The following is a 17,723-nucleotide window of genomic DNA, read 5'->3' on the forward strand; positions in this document are numbered from 1 at the left end:
TGATCTCTGACAAACCACAGAGACTCAATCTGTATAAAGAATGAAAGATGTAAGTTTATTAGACAAAGTGCTTGAAATCATTCAGTGTTTCATCATCTGTTCAGAGCTGAAGAAGGTTCAGAATGTAGAAGTTTAGAAAATGGAAACTCCAAACAGCTGAAGCCAACAGGAAGCAGCTTCAAACAAACACAACAAGAGAAAAAACTCTGAATGTTTCACATTAAAGTCGTACATTTCTCATAAAAACAGGACAAAGACTTGAAAAAGTCGTGTTTTTCCTTCCAGGAACCACATGGCTTCACTTTTAAAGGTGAAGTGTGACAGAAATGGACATATTTGAAGTCCAACACCTTTTTCCAGTCACATTATTAAAGCAGACAAACTACAAGCTCATTTTCATTCCAACAAGTCATCTTCTGACCTGGACTAACAACACTGGTCTCTATGTGCAGCTGGCTGTGAGACCAGTGCTCAGGGAGCGTCTACAAAGTGCAACACTGAAAGAACATCACACACTCATTTGCTTCCAGCACTTTCACACAAACATCTACTGTCATTATTGTCACCAAACTCTGTGGATCCTTTATTGCAAATTCAAATGGGATCAAATGGTCAGACAAAAGAGGGTTATGAGGAAATATGATGAAATGTTGTGTATTAGCAGCAAGTTATTGAATCTTTTTCCTCAGAAACCAAACAAAATGATTGACAAACATGTTTTTACAAACTCAGTGTTGGACTTGGATCAGCAGGATAAGCTGATGTTTAAAGGCATTTGAGTCTCGCTGTATGAGAGTCCAGTTCTTACTCAATATTTATGGATGATGTTCTTTCAGTGTTGCACTTTGTAGACGCTCCCTGAGCCTCACAGCCAGCTGCACATGGACCAGCTGACATTACCCAGCATTAGAGGCGGCTGTAAAAAATTCATGTTCCCATTTAAATGGTTTTAATTTGAATAAAACGATGTTGATTCATTCAATCCTGAATCGATGTTTAATATAAATGTATTTTGCCAGAATCTCAGGTTAAAGCTCACAAACTATTTCAACAAGCAGCAAACAGATAAAACAGTAAATGAGAGCAGCTAAACACACAAAGATGGAAACACAGAGCGTGGATCGTTCACTCGACGGCACGTACACGGACACGCCGTCGGGGCTGAAAGTGGACAGCTCACAGATCCTGAAGCTGCAGGTTTCATCTGTCTCCAACCAAAACTGAGTGAAGCAGCAGCAAAAGAAGATCCAAACTCTGCTTCACGTTTGATCAATATGCTCATGAATTCTCTCTGACTTTGGCTGTTCCTGCCTGCACAGCTCTCTCTCAGTGTACTCCAAGAACAGCTTCAAACATCTGTTTCTGCATCATTCACTGTTTATTAGCCACCAGTCTGCTGTTGTGTTCAGTGCTGTCGGCCTCTGACAGTAAAGCCTCATTTCTGCTGTTCCATGGAAACTTTTTAAAATGATGACAGATTACAAACTCTCAGCTGTGTCTGTAATCAAACCTCTGTAACTTTGCTTCACTTCAGCAGCATCAGCTCATGTTCACATGTTGCTTCATGGTTTGCTTCAGTTTTTGATCGACTGCAGAATATTTTGAAGGTTATCTGCTATAAAAAGCCAGAAGAGGAAAATCTGCTTCATGTGTTTCTGTTTGATCCTCAGTGACTTTGACACAAAGGCCTCTGCTGTGATGATCACACCTCTGATCAAGTCTCACAGTGTCACAACTGATAAATGATCAGAGTTAGAATATTTCTGACTGTCTGCTGTGTGCCGTGACCTTTGACCTGCTAAAGACAGTCAGCTGTGGATTATTCATTGTTGTGTCTGATACTTAGAACTGTGAGGAAGAAGCTACACAGTTAATCAGGGTCCCCTCTCTCTGAATCAGGAAAGGTGGGCAGGCCGCGTGTGGGCCGCAGGCCATACGTTGAGTATCACTGTTTGAAATGTGAACATTGTTCTGCTGCAGTCAATGGACTAAACCAGAGAAGAAGAAAACAGGCTTTACCATGAAGATCCTCAGTGTGGATCAGTATAATATCAGCCTGATGTCTGCAGTTTAGTGTCAGCACAACTTTCACATCATATTCATCTCAGCACAACTAAAACATGCTGACTGACCTCAGAGTTTCAAGTTTACATCCTGGACTCTCCAGGAAACCACACAGATGCTTCACTCCTGGATCCTGCAGGTTGTTTCCCCACAGGTCCAGCTGTCTCAGATGGGAGGGGTTGGACTTCAGTGCTGCTGCCAGATAATCACAGCTGATCTCTGACAAACCACAGCTCCACAATCTGTATAAAGAATGAAAGATGTAAGTTTATTAGACAAAGTGCTTGAAATCATTCAGTGTTTCATCATCTGTTCAGAGCTGAAGAAGGTTCAGAATGTAGAAGTTTAGAAAATGGAAACTCCAAACAGCTGAAGCCAACAGGAAGCAGCTTCAAACAAACACAACAAGAGAAAAAACTCTGAATGTTTCACATTAAAGTCGAACATTTCTCATAAAAACAGGACAAAGACTTGAAAAAGTCGTGTTTTTCCTTCCAGGAACCACATGGCTTCACTTTTAAAGGTGAAGTGTGACAGAAATGGACATATTTGAAGTCCAACACCTTTTTCCAGTCACATTATTAAAGCAGACAAACTACAAGCTCATTTTCATTCCAACAAGTCATCTTCTGACCTGGACTAACAACACTGGTCTCTATGTGCAGCTGGCTGTGAGACCAGTGCTCAGGGAGCGTCTACAAAGTGCAACACTGAAAGAACATCACACACTCATTTGCTTCCAGCACTTTCACACAAACATCTACTGTCATTATTGTCACCAAACTCTGTGGATCCTTTATTGCAAATTCAAATGGGATCAAATGGTCAGACAAAAGAGGGTTATGAGGAAATATGATGAAATGTTGTGTATTAGCAGCAAGTTATTGAATCTTTTTCCTCAGAAACCAAACAAAATGATTGACAAACATGTTTTTACAAACTCAGTGTTGGACTTGGATCAGCAGGATAAGCTGATGTTTAAAGGCATTTGAGTCTCGCTGTATGAGAGTCCAGTTATTACTCAATATTTATGGATGATGTTCTTTCAGTGTTGCACTTTGTAGACGCTCCCTGAGCCTCACAGCCAGCTGCACATGGACCAGCTGACATTACCCAGCATTAGAGGCGGCTGTAAAAAATTCATGTTCCCATTTAAATGGTTTTAATTTGAATAAAACGATGTTGATTCATTCAATCCTGAATCGATGTTTAATATAAATGTATTTTGCCAGAATCTCAGGTTAAAGCTCACAAACTATTTCAACAAGCAGCAAACAGATAAAACAGTAAATGAGAGCAGCTAAACACACAAAGATGGAAACACAGAGCGTGGATCGTTCACTCGACGGCACGTACACGGACACGCCGTCGGGGCTGAAAGTGGACAGCTCACAGATCCTGAAGCTGCAGGTTTCATCTGTCTCCAACCAAAACTGAGTGAAGCAGCAGCAAAAGAAGATCCAAACTCTGCTTCACGTTTGATCAATATGCTCATGAATTCTCTCTGACTTTGGCTGTTCCTGCCTGCACAGCTCTCTCTCTCTCAGTGTACTCCAAGAACAGCTTCAAACATCTGTTTCTGCATCATTCACTGTTTATTAGCCACCAGTCTGCTGTTGTGTTCAGTGCTGTCGGCCTCTGACAGTAAAGCCTCATTTCTGCTGTTCCATGGAAACTTTTTAAAATGATGACAGATTACAAACTCTCAGCTGTGTCTGTAATCAAACCTCTGTAACTTTGCTTCACTTCAGCAGCATCAGCTCATGTTCACATGTTGCTTCATGGTTTGCTTCAGTTTTTGATCGACTGCAGAATATTTTGAAGGTTATCTGCTATAAAAAGCCAGAAGAGGAAAATCTGCTTCATGTGTTTCTGTTTGATCCTCAGTGACTTTGACACAAAGGCCTCTGCTGTGATGATCACACCTCTGATCAAGTCTCACAGTGTCACAACTGATAAATGATCAGAGTTAGAATATTTCTGACTGTCTGCTGTGTGCCGTGACCTTTGACCTGCTAAAGACAGTCAGCTGTGGATTATTCATTGTTGTGTCTGATACTTAGAACTGTGAGGAAGAAGCTACACAGTTAATCAGGGTCCCCTCTCTCTGAATCAGGAAAGGTGGGCAGGCCGCGTGTGGTCCGCGGGCCATACGTTGAGTATCACTGTTTGAAATGTGAACATTGTTCTGCTGCAGTCAATGGACTAAACCAGAGAAGAAGAAAACAGACTTTACCATGAAGATCCTCAGTGTGGATCAGTATAATATCAGCCTGATGTCTGCAGTTTAGTGTCAGCACAACTTTCACATCATATTCATCTCAGCACAACTAAAACATGCTGACTGACCTCAGAGTTTCAAGTTTACATCCTGGACTCTCCAGGAAACCACACAGATGCTTCACTCCTGGATCCTGCAGGTTGCTGTTGGAGCTCAGGTCCAGCTCTCTCAGATGGGAGGGGTTGGACTTCAGTGCTGCTGCCAGATAATCACAGCTGATCTCTGACAAACCACAGCTCTTCAATCTGTATAAAGAATGAAAGATGTAAGTTTATTAGACAAAGTGCTTGAAATCATTCAGTGTTTCATCATCTGTTCAGAGCTGAAGAAGGTTCAGAATGTAGAAGTTTAGAAAATGGAAACTCCAAACAGCTGAAGCCAACAGGAAGCAGCTTCAAACAAACACAACAAGAGAAAAAACTCTGAATGTTTCACATTAAAGTCGAACATTTCTCATAAAAACAGGACAAAGACTTGAAAAAGTCGTGTTTTTCCTTCCAGGAACCACATGGCTTCACTTTTAAAGGTGAAGTGTGACAGAAATGGACATATTTGAAGTCCAACACCTTTTTCCAGTCACATTATTAAAGCAGACAAACTACAAGCTCATTTTCATTCCAACAAGTCATCTTCTGACCTGGACTAACAACACTGGTCTCTATGTGCAGCTGGCTGTGAGACCAGTGCTCAGGGAGCGTCTACAAAGTGCAACACTGAAAGAACATCACACACTCATTTGCTTCCAGCACTTTCACACAAACATCTACTGTCATTATTGTCACCAAACTCTGTGGATCCTTTATTGCAAATTCAAATGGGATCAAATGGTCAGACAAAAGAGGGTTATGAGGAAATATGATGAAATGTTGTGTATTAGCAGCAAGTTAATGAATCTTTTTCCTCAAAAACCAAACAAAATGATTGACAAACATGTTTTTACAAACTCAGTGTTGGACTTGGATCAGCAGGATAAGCTGATGTTTAAAGGCATTTGAGTCTCGCTGTATGAGAGTCCAGTTCTTACTCAATATTTATGGATGATGTTCTTTCAGTGTTGCACTTTGTAGACGCTCCCTGAGCCTCACAGCCAGCTGCACATGGACCAGCTGACATTACCCAGCATTAGAGGCGGCTGTAAAAAATTCATGTTCCCATTTAAATGGTTTTAATTTGAATAAAACGATGTTGATTCATTCAATCCTGAATCGATGTTTAATATAAATGTATTTTGCCAGAATCTCAGGTTAAAGCTCACAAACTATTTCAACAAGCAGCAAAAAGCTAAAACAGTAAATGAGAGCAGCTAAACACACAAAGTTGGAAAAACAGAGCGTGGATCGTTCACTCGACGGCACGTACACGGACACGCCGTCGGGGCTGAAAGTGGACAGCTCACAGATCCTGAAGCTGCAGGTTTCATCTGTCTCCAACCAAAACTGAGTGAAGCAGCAGCAAAAGAAGATCCAAACTCTGCTTCACGTTTGATCAATATGCTCATGAATTCTCTCTGACTTTGGCTGTTCCTGCCTGCACAGCTCTCTCTCTCTCTCAGTGTACTCCAAGAACAGCTTCAAACATCTGTTTCTGCATCATTCACTGTTTATTAGCCACCAGTCTGCTGTTGTGTTCAGTGCTGTCGGCCTCTGACAGTAAAGCCTCATTTCTGCTGTTCCATGGAAACTTTTTAAAATGATGACAGATTACAAACTCTCAGCTGTGTCTGTAATCAAACCTCTGTAACTTTGCTTCACTTCAGCAGCATCAGCTCATGTTCACATGTTGCTTCATGGTTTGCTTCAGTTTTTGATCGACTGCAGAATATTTTGAAGGTTATCTGCTATAAAAAGCCAGAAGAGGAAAATCTGCTTCATGTGTTTCTGTTTGATCCTCAGTGACTTTGACACAAAGGCCTCTGCTGTGATGATCACACCTCTGATCAAGTCTCACAGTGTCACAACTGATAAATGATCAGAGTTAGAATATTTCTGACTGTCTGCTGTGTGCCGTGACCTTTGACCTGCTAAAGACAGTCAGCTGTGGATTATTCATTGTTGTGTCTGATACTTAGAAGTGTGAGGAAGAAGCTACACAGTTAATCAGGGTCCCCTCTCTCTGAATCAGGAAAGGTGGGCAGGCCGCGTGTGGGCCGCGGGCCATACGTTGAGTATCACTGTTTGAAATGTGAACATTGTTCTGCTGCAGTCAATGGACTAAACCAGAGAAGAAGAAAACAGACTTTACCATGAAGATCCTCAGTGTGGATCAGTATAATATCAGCCTGATGTCTGCAGTTTAGTGTCAGCACAACTTTCACATCATATTCATCTCAGCACAACTAAAACATGCTGACTGACCTCAGAGTTTCAAGTTTACATCCTGGACTCTCCAGGAAACCACACAGATGCTTCACTCCTGGATCCTGCAGGTTGTTTCCCCACAGGTCCAGCTGTCTCAGATGGGAGGGGTTGGACTTCAGTGCTGCTGCCAGATAATCACAGCTGATCTCTGACAAACCACAGCTCCACAATCTGTATAAAGAATGAAAGATGTAAGTTTATTAGACAAAGTGCTTGAAATCATTCAGTGTTTCATCATCTGTTCAGAGCTGAAGAAGGTTCAGAATGTAGAAGTTTAGAAAATGGAAACTCCAAACAGCTGAAGCCAACAGGAAGCAGCTTCAAACAAACACAACAAGAGAAAAAACTCTGAATGTTTCACATTAAAGTCGTACATTTCTCATAAAAACAGGACAAAGACTTGAAAAAGTCGTGTTTTTCCTTCCAGGAACCACATGGCTTCACTTTTAAAGGTGAAGTGTGACAGAAATGGACATATTTGAAGTCCAACACCTTTTTCCAGTCACATTATTAAAGCAGACAAACTACAAGCTCATTTTCATTCCAACAAGTCATCTTCTGACCTGGACTAACAACACTGGTCTCTATGTGCAGCTGGCTGTGAGACCAGTGCTCAGGGAGCGTCTACAAAGTGCAACACTGAAAGAACATCACACACTCATTTGCTTCCAGCACTTTCACACAAACATCTACTGTCATTATTGTCACCAAACTCTGTGGATCCTTTATTGCAAATTCAAATGGGATCAAATGGTCAGACAAAAGAGGGTTATGAGGAAATATGATGAAATGTTGTGTATTAGCAGCAAGTTATTGAATCTTTTTCCTCAGAAACCAAACAAAATGATTGACAAACATGTTTTTACAAACTCAGTGTTGGACTTGGATCAGCAGGATAAGCTGATGTTTAAAGGCATTTGAGTCTCGCTGTATGAGAGTCCAGTTCTTACTCAATATTTATGGATGATGTTCTTTCAGTGTTGCACTTTGTTTGGCACAAAATGAAATTATTTGGCCTCTCAGATGCTTTTAGAGATTCCCAAATGACTGATGATGACATCTCTGGGGTCTGATTGATAGAAAAAAAATGTCTTTGAGACCTTTTGTAACTGACAAACTCTTCATCTGCTAACAACACTGAGTTGAATCTCCATGGCTGATAGTTGGAGCAGGCATCAGGAATACACATTGAAAAAACAAGAGGAGAAATCACCAGAGTCTTATAATCACATTCTGTAACTAAAGGGAGACGTTTTTCTATACAAATATATGTTTTATGGACATTAGAAAAAAAAAGAGTATTGACGTGAAGCAGGATTATGAAATCTCCATACATCAGCCAGCCCATAATTATCAAGAAAGCTCTGAATGACGCATGCTGAGTTTGGACTAAGTGTACTTTTGTGTGAACTGTGGTCCATAGCAGATAATGAGCAGTTTAGGTCTCCCTCAAAGATGATATTGTGTGATGACATATTGGGGAGCCGCGCAAAGACATTAGTGAAAAATCTGTGATCGTCCCAATTAGAGGCGTAGATATTTGCTAAGATCAAAGGAAAACCATAAACTATATTTTCTGCACTTAAAATCCTGTAATTTTCTCATAAATCGACAGTGCGCCTTATGGATGAATTCTGGTTGTGCTTACTGACCTCGAACCGATTTTATGTGCTACACGGCGCTCAGAAACCTTTCAAAAGATGTTTTGGTACGACTTTGCTCAGCTACGAGGCCGCACCGCTTGATGGATTGTTGGAGCATTACAGCTACGAGGAGCCTCGCGGAGTGATACGTACTCTGCTTCAACGTAATATTACTGTATTGAGTGTGTATAAGGACCATAAATGGCACCTGTAAGAGACACGGTTACAAAGAGGGTTTCAAACTCCAGGCTGTCAGTCACGCAGTAGAACCTGGGAACAGAGCAGCTGCTTGTTATTATGCTCAGCGTCTGTTTACATTTTGACTGCACGATTGTGAGCTTTTTGTTATGCACAAACACAACATTGTTTTCTTTTATTTATGGAGCATTATTATTTAATAAATGCTGATCATTTATTTCTGAGTAATTGTTTCATGTACATCTACGCTGTATGTTAATAAATGTGCCTGTGTGAGATTTGGGACACAGCTTTGACTAAGAACTCTCTTTTTGTTGGTACTTTCTGGCTTCAAAAATATCGAGATATATATCGTATATCGCCATCCAGCTAAAGAATATCGAGATATGAACTTTGGGTCATATCGCCCAGTCGTAATATTGCAATAGGTTGTCCGTTAAACTCAAGCGGGGCTTGGGCCCTGGCACGGCGTAGCCACACAATCCTGGTAGTAGTGACGCTCGGCTATGACGGCGTGCGGGTCACCAGCTGGCTTTCTCAGGATAGGGCTCCTGTGTGAGCGGTCGACAATAACGTCTTTATCCATACCCAGCACTTCACGTAGTAGCACGGATACGGCCGTGGAGGAGCTCGAGTCCAGGCCCTCTGGGATCCCTATGATGTGGATGTTAGCTCTCCGCTTCCTGCCTTCATCACATTTATCCTTCAGGTCAGACAGCTCCTCCTTCATACTCTCTACTGTAGACTGCAGGGTGGTCACCTCATCGCTCCACATTGACAGCCCATCCTCAGCTTCTTTCACTCTAACCTTTACTCCATCAACTTTGCCGCACGTCGCCGCCATGCTGTTAGCGATCTCATTTCTCAGTCCTTGCACGTCAGCCCTTATATTGTCAAAATCTTCTTTCAATGCATTTCTGACTTCTTCTTTTAACAGCGTACTAATGTCCTCTTTAATGGATTGAAGAAGCTCCAGTTTTAGAGCAGTAGGATCCACATCACGCGCGTCTGTTGAGTCTGCTCTTCAGCGGCCGTAGAGCTGGACGCTGCCCTTTGGCCATCATCGATACTCTCGCCCGAGATCGCACCGGGGCTAAAATATTCACCTGCTCAGCTGTTTTTGATCAGTTTGAGCCTGTGTGGTTTGATCAGGTGGAGGAACGATGTGATGCTATAAAGACATCATCTTGTCCAAATGATGTTGTTCCAACACGTGTTTAAAAAGATTTTAAAGGTTGTTGGTTCCGACATCTTAGCGATTTTTAACAGCAGTCTTAGTTCAGGTGTTGTACAGCCTGTTTGAAACATGCTGTTGTACAGCCTGTACTAAAAACCTGATCTGGATCCTCTGTCCGCTCAAACTTCAGGCCTATTTCAAAGCTTCCCTTCCTGTCGAAGATTTTGTAAAAGATTATATTTGTTCAGCTGCAATCTGTTGTAAAGGTTTCAGTCTGGTTTTAAAGCTCTTCACAGCACTGAAACTGCACTTTGAAAAGTTCTTAATGATCTTTTATCAGCCACTGATCAGGAGACTCCGCTGTGCTTTTGGATCTGACCGCTGCCTTGACCACAGCATCTTGACCTCACCATTGGAGCATGGCGGCATCAAGGGCGCTCTATTAGACTGGTTCAGCTCTTTTATTAAATCGCATTATTACATTTGGGGCTTATATTTGACGGCAATTTGAAAAACAGCTGAGCTCAGTTGTACAGCGGTCTTTCTTCAAACTGAGGCTTTTATCTAAGGTGAGATCATTTATATCTTTTAAAAACCTTGAACGGGCGATCCACGTTTTCATGACGCCCCAGCTGGATTATTGTAACTCCTTATATGTTGGAGTTAGTGGGACCTGCCTGGCAAGACTGCAGCTGGTCCAGAAAGCTGCAGCTCGTCTTCTGACACAAGCTCAAAGACATTTATCGTCCCAACAACCACATATACGCTGGTCCCTCGCTGTAACACAGTTCACCTTTGGCGGCCTCGCTGTTTCGCTGATCTTTTTTGTGCAATTTTGCATGTTTTTGTTTTTTACAGCGCATTGTGTTCTGCGTCCTGATTGGCTGTAGACCATTGTCAGCCAATCTCGTGCCGTGTCTCCTGTACAGTACAGAATGTGTTCAAATTTACAGCAGTGTGACTCTGCAGTGCTGTATGTTGTACGTTTTGTCCCAACAAACAACAATGATGACGAGACGTTTTGCACCTGTGGTAGCAGCCAAAGGCAGAGGAAGATGCTGACCATCATAGTTTCAACAAGGAGGCAAAAAGGTTGTAACTGTCCACAACAAGAACATCGTAAGGATGGAGTCAGCTTTGGCTTTGTGGCTCAGTGACCGCAGGAAAAAGAACATCGTGCTGGACACCAACATTATCTGCAGAAAAACTCAAAAGCTTTATGAAACTTTACCTGACAGCGAGGAGCCCAGGCCATGGACGAGTGCTCCTCACACAGAAGCTCATTTAATGCCAGCAAAGGCTGATTTGACACGTTTCAGAAACACTTTGCTTTCACTCTTTAATAATGAACTTATTTTTCTATGAAGGTTTGAACTTTGTTTAAACAAGAGAGAAAAGTGTGAAAATGTTCATGCCTGTCTGAGAAAAGTGTAGAAAGTGTGCAGTGAGGGTTTAACTGCCTTAAAACTTCTATAATACTTGTAAAACATAAAGCTGCTACTTCATTCTGAGACTTATTTTTAGAACGTAACTCGATAAACGAGCGACCGCAGTAATGTATTGTGTTTATTTTGAAAACTCTCAACAGGATCTTCAGATTTATTTTGAAAGCTTTATCTGGAAAACACAAACACATAAGCAGGAAACAAAGAGCGTGATATGAAACGATAGACGTTTTCATATGGTCATCATATATACATCGTTCTATCGAACAGCCCCAGCTCCTGCTGTCAGTCTCTGTAAATCTGCTCTGAAAACACATTTGTATTCACTGGCTTTTAATACAGCATGAGAGTTATTTGATATTTGATGTGTGATATTAATATTAGGAGTTATTTTACTCATTATTTTGGATTCTTGTACAGCACTGTGGTCAACGCTGCTGCTGTAATTAATGTGCTATAAACACATAAACAATCTGCAGTTAAACATCCAAAACTAAAGATGTGATCGCTGCCTTTAGAAAATGTGCTGATGCACAAGATATCAGCTCCATTAAGGTGGAATGTGGCCGTGTTAGAAACATGTTGGAAGAAGTTTGAAGCTGAAACTGTGAAGCTGAGAGTGAAAGAGCTCCAGCGTCTGTCACAGGAAACTTTCTTATTTCCACACTGATGAAAGCATCAAGCTTTGATTTCCTGCTGCTTTTATTGAGTCACACTGTGAAACTGAGCCACAGCTGAACCAGCATCCCTGTACAGCAGACACTTACAGCGCTTGGCTGCTTCCATTGGACCCTCTGCACAGAGCTTCAGTTTCCTCTTCTGGTCCCAAAGTGCAGAACAACAAGGTTTCAAACAGCTTCGTTCCAGCAGCATCAGCCACAGACATGCAGAGAGAATCCTTTGGTTGTGTTGTGTGTTTGCATATCTGCTGTGTTGCTTTGTGAGGATGGATCATCTCCTGCAGCTCCAGATAAACAAGCTGGACCTGAACCTGGTAGCTTCACTTAGAAGACACTTGTGACGGGAACGTGTGAGAAGTTTTGTGCAGACAAGTTTGGATTTAGAGTGTGGGACGAGCTCTCCACAGTCTTTGTGGAGATCCACATTCTGCATACTGCCTGTGAGAAGCTGCAGACATTTGTCCTCCAAATCCACTGAGCAGCTGCTCGTGGTGGTATTAGCTTCATGTGTGCGTGTTAGCATGAAGCCTCGGTCACACTCTGCTGTGGACACGGTCACGGACAGCTGGACGCCTGATGGACGAGTCGTCCTTCCTGTTAAACTTCTTTGAGCATGAGAAGAGCATGAGAAGCTCAGTGGACACTGTTCAGGGTTTTAACTCTCGCTTTCACTTCAGCTTCACCAACAACAGCACAAGCAGAGCAGCCCACTGCCTGCATGGCTGGGACAGCGCCCCCTGGTGACTGTAAACCACTACAACATGTAGACGGCCGTCTGCAGGCTGGATGTAGCACCACCGCAGAGACGTGCTGCAGCTCTGTTTAGTTACCCAGCTGACAGCAGAGGCTGTAGTTTACTGTTACCAACATGGAAAACTGAAGCTTCACCAGCTGGAGCTACAGAGCTGGAGAACAAAGGAGACTGAGAGGCCAGAATGATGTGGGAGGAAACATCAAGAGCCTGTTTGAAAGGAGACACATGTGGATGCTGTGCCAGTCTGTGGTCTGTCAGAAGTCAGCTGAGTCACACTGCAAGAAGCTGCAGAATCTCAGAGGAGGAGATTTGGAAGTGTTTGTGGGACAAACTGGACTCAAAGAAAGAAGATGTTTGTGAAGTCTTTGGTGGAGGTGAGCAGTGTGAAGCAGAACATATGCAGATGAATCAGGAGGTCAGCATCAGTGTCTCCTTGTGGTGGACGGTAAAAGAATCAGAGCCAACGCTCCCGTCCACCCTCGGCATGAAGCAGTGCTGTTTCTGAAACAGGAGGACAAGTCCAGAGAAGACAGAGGAAGTAAAGATGAGGGTGGGACAGGACAGCAGGACTTCCTTCACACCTGCAGCTCCATCACACTGCTGTAGGTCCTCTTCATCACACATGTACCTGCAGCCTGTCTTCAAGTCCAGGAGTCACCTCCACACAGTGTAGAAGCCTCCTGTGCAGACCATGGAGTCCAGCCTCTGTCAGGGAAGTCGGCACTAAAGCCTGAAAGACTTCAATCTGTCTCTGCTCCACCCGAGAAAGACCAGCACCGTACTTGTTGTGCATTCAAGGAGGGAACATCAGCACTGCATCGTGGGAACAACACCGCAGCACGGCCGATGAAGGACGAGGACAAAGGAAAGGTGAGTGAGAAGACCCTGGTGGTGTGGACGGACCTGCAGGGGCTCCAAGACTGAGGAGCAGAGACGTCCATGTACCAGCTGAGGATGCTGCAGTGATCCAGGGAGCTCGGTCCAATCTGAGGCCGTGTGAACTACGTGGACCACAGTTTCTTCACAGACTTCAGCCACGTGAACATCTGGAGATCCAACAGTGTACGAGCTGTGAGCCATCAGCTGTTTCTCTCATCAGCTGCTGTAATGAGAGCTGCTGGAATCATCTCGAGCAGCAGGAAATCACTGATGTTGTTTCTAACCAAAGATATGGGACTGAGCTCCGCTGAGCTCCTTCTACTTTCATCCAGATAGAAACTGCTACAGTCTGCTGATTATTGCTTTGCCTCCATCACACGAGCTCTTTATCCTGTTCTTCACTCTCATTGGTTCTTTGTCTGCTTGTTTTTACAACAGTAGTCTTCTGATTGGTCAAAGGAGACAATCAGCTGTGACTAAATGTAGCTCCTACAGCAGTGATGGGAATAACTACTGAAGCTAATCCAGTATCAAAGCTCAGGAATCAGCAGCTCCCACCTCGTTTTCTTTCAACAACTATTTTTAGCTGCTGTGTTTTTGTGTTTCTGCAGACCTCAGACATCCTGCTGCTCTGGACAGCTTTTTCATTCTTTTGTATCATTATTTTGCTTTTCTTTTATTATTATGTTATATGTATTAATATGTGAAACACTTATTCTTTGTGTTTTTGCTTTGCTCCTGTCAAACTGCTTTAATAAAATCTGCTGCAGTCTAAACTGTGGACGTTCCCTTTTTAACCCTTTGTGAAACAATAAAGGTTTAAATCTGAGTATTCATCTATGTTAGTGTTTAATGGGTCTAATAGGTTGCTTTGGCCTTTCCCAGTAATATCTTCCCTTGCAGTCTGTGGTCCAGGCTTCTAAAACCATCCCAGGTTAACAAGAACTACAATCTAGAGGAGAGCTGCCATAACAGGTGTGACTGATGAGATCTGACCTGCAAGGTTACTCAGGTTTGTTTGTATCAGGACAAGCAGGGAAGCCGCCTGGACGTCAAAGTAGTTAGAGCTGGGCGAGTGTCCTCACCCACATCGGCTTCACAACTCTGCATCACCTACTGAGTAAGACTCAGAGCATCAGAGATTAGAAGGTCTACAAAGAGCTGAACCAGACTTCCTGTAGAAAGGTTTTAGTTCCACAGATCGACAGTGTCAGCACAACTAAAACGTGGAGACTGACCTCAGAGTTTCAATTTGATGTTGTGGATTCTCCAGAAGAACACACAGCTGCTTCACTCCTGAATCCTGCAGCTTGTGGTAGCTCAGGTCCACCTCTCTGGGATACGAAGGGTTGAGCTTCAGCACTGCTTCCAGATAATCACAGCTGATCTCTGACAAATCACAGTCCTCCAATCTGTATAGAGAATGAAAGATGTAAGTTTATTAGACAAAGTGCTTGAAATCATTCAGTGTTTCATCATCTGTTCAGAGCTGAAGAAGGTTCAGAATGTAGAAGTTTAGAAAATGGAAACTCCAAACAGCTGAAGCCAACAGGAAGCAGCTTCAAACAAACACAACAAGAGAAAAAACTCTGAATGTTTCACATTAAAGTCGTACATTTCTAACAAGAGTGTTTTAAAGACAGAGTCACTGATGATCATCTTCTGCCCAGTAAAACTTTGGTTTTCCACATGTGAGTGTTAATGATGCACAAAGACTGTGAGTGCAAAGAGGGAGCGAGGAGGATGACAGAGAGATGGTACAGGAGCATCAAGAACCCGGCGAGGAAATGAGCAGAAGGACTTTGGAGCCTGTTGGATTGAAGCTTTCACAGAGACGTGTTTGACTGGACACCACCAGGACAGACTTTTAATCCCAGGATTTGGATGAGCTTTCTGTCTTTATGGTCACAAATGATGCTGTAACTCTGTGAATGTCCTGGAACTGTCAGCAGTGTGGTTACGTCCTTTTGACCTGAGTTTCCACAGCTCTTATAACAGCAGTGTACATTCAGACTGAGACACGCTTCAGTCTGTATGGACCTGTTTCTGTAGCTGCCACCATCATTCTACGGTCGTGTCCAAATTCATGGGCTGCATCCTCCCGAGGACCCGGCCTTTGCGGTCTACGTGGGCTGGGTCCTCAGAAGGTCGGGTAGGCTGGAAATAAACGGCTGGGGAAATTGGACGGTCTAGCCTTCTGATTAGCGTCACCGCTGTCTCGGTGGAGTTTAATAAACTCAGCCGTCTGCTCCTTGCTATCTAAAATATAACAGGACACTGGCGTAAATTCTCGACCGTCTCATACTTCTGTTTAATCAGTTTTCTGTTTGACGTTTAGTCAGCTCTGTAAAGACCAAGGAGGAACCCACCTGGGGGATTAATAAAGTTTTATTTTATCTAATCTAATCTAATAACTTTAATCTCAGCCAAACCGATTTACTCACGAACAAACAAAACACTGAAAAAAGCCAAACAATAACATTTTGAGGTTGTCTAAGTGACTTATATATCACGTTTAACCTGAGTAGCGAAAGTCCGCGGTGATCTGAAAATGATGTGCCGGGAGTTGTGCCGTTCTCGGCGGCTTCAGTGACCCTCGAGCTCCCGGCGAGCTATCGAGCTGGTGGGTAGCAGACGTCTCCGAAAACGTCGAAGCACTTTTGCAAATATGCGGTATCTTGATAAACCGAGCAGATATTTGATGTTTACACAGCTACTTTCTTGCCTGAAAATATGTTAAAAGTTTATTTTGTGACCGAAAAAGATTAGTATGAGTAATTTTAAAACTTAGTAGCGGCCGCCATTGTTGGAAACTGGAGTTTGGCTGGGCCGCGCTATGAATTCTGGGATATGGTAGGCCACGAAGGACACACCCGACCCATCCTTCAAATTCGGGGAAAAGGAGGACGCATTTGTTGGCTGCATTCGGAGGAGTCTACGAATTTGGACAGCCTTCGACGTGTCGCTGTGACGTAATCGGTCTACAAATGCGGCCTCAGGAGGATGCAGCCCATGAATTTGGACACGACCTACATGTTTGTACATCAGCTTATCAAATACTGTCTGCTGTCTTCATTTATTACTCTTCACCTGCTTCACTGTCACTGTGTGGGCGGAGCTGTCTGAGCCCTGCCCACACAGACACAGCTCCTCTCTGGAGCAAAACTTCTGCTTCATCTCCGCCTCTTTTCTTCATCCTCCACCTCTCTTTTCTCTTCTTCGGTGTTCTGCAGCCACAGAGCCTCACAGCCATTAGCACGCCCATACCTGAGCAGCTAGCATTACCCAGCATGCCGTGCAGCAGTGTCAGTTTGTAAATGTGCAAGAATTCCTGCTCCAAACTGTTTCACAGAGTGCTGTGTGCCGTGACCTTTGACCTGCTAAAGACAGTCAGCTGTGGATTATTCATTGTTGTGTCTGATACTTAGAACTGTGAGGAAGAAGCTACACAGTTAATCAGGGTCCCCTCTCTCTGAATCAGGAAAGGTGGGCAGGCCGCGTGTGGGCCACGGGCCATACGTTGAGTATCACTGTTTGAAATGTGAACATTGTTCTGCTGCAGTCAATGGACTAAACCAGAGAAGAAGAAAACAGACTTTACCATGAAGATCCTCAGTGTGGATCAGTATAATATCAGCCTGATGTCTGCAGTTTAGTGTCAGCACAACTTTCACATCATATTCATCTCAGCACAACTAAAACATGCTGACTGACCTCAGAGTTTCAAATCGACATCGTGGATTCTCCCGAAAACCACACAGATGCTTCACTCCTGAACCCTTCAGGTTGCTGTAGGTTCCACTCAGGTCCACCTCTGTGGGATACGAGGGGTTGGACTTCAGTGCTGCTGCCAGATAATCAAGGCCAATATCTGACAAACCACAGCTCTTCAATCTGTATAAAGAATGAAAGATGTAAGTTTATTAGACAAAGTGCTTGAAATCATTCAGTGTTTCATCATCTGTTCAGAGCTGAAGAAGGTTCAGAATGTAGAAGTTTAGAAAATGGAAACTCCAAACAGCTGAAGCCAACAGGAAGCAGCTTCAAACAAACACAACAAGAGAAAAAACTCTGAATGTTTCACATTAAAGTCGTACATTTCTCATAAAAACAGGACAAAGACTTGAAAAAGTCGTGTTTTTCCTTCCAGGAACCACATGGCTTCACTTTTAAAGGTGAAGTGTGACAGAAATGGACATATTTGAAGTCCAACACCTTTTTCCAGTCACATTATTAAAGCAGACA

At 43.2% G+C, this 17,723-nt stretch overlaps 2 protein-coding genes across 2 annotated transcripts in view; both read right to left on the reverse strand.

Moving 5' to 3' along the window:
• LOC112432436 (protein NLRC3) overlaps positions 1-17,723 on the reverse strand; it is a 3,307,575-nt gene that overhangs the window by 1,732,251 nt on the left and 1,557,601 nt on the right. Inside the window, exon 38 of the mRNA XM_076881152.1 lies at positions 17,193-17,372. Within this exon, the coding sequence (XP_076737267.1) occupies positions 17,193-17,372 (180 nt within the window). The remainder of the gene's footprint in view (positions 1-17,192; positions 17,373-17,723) is intronic.
• LOC112431548 (protein NLRC3-like) overlaps positions 1-17,723 on the reverse strand; it is a 32,978-nt gene that overhangs the window by 6,386 nt on the left and 8,869 nt on the right. Inside the window, exons 4-5 of the mRNA XM_076881171.1 lie at positions 6,700-6,873; positions 2,133-2,306 (exon numbers count right to left, since the gene is read on the reverse strand). Of these exons, the coding sequence (XP_076737286.1) occupies positions 2,133-2,306; positions 6,700-6,873 (348 nt within the window). The remainder of the gene's footprint in view (positions 1-2,132; positions 2,307-6,699; positions 6,874-17,723) is intronic.

This window comes from Maylandia zebra, unplaced genomic scaffold, assembly GCF_041146795.1.
Source record: "Maylandia zebra isolate NMK-2024a unplaced genomic scaffold, Mzebra_GT3a scaffold03, whole genome shotgun sequence".
Classification (NCBI taxonomy): Eukaryota; Metazoa; Chordata; class Actinopteri; order Cichliformes; family Cichlidae; genus Maylandia; species Maylandia zebra.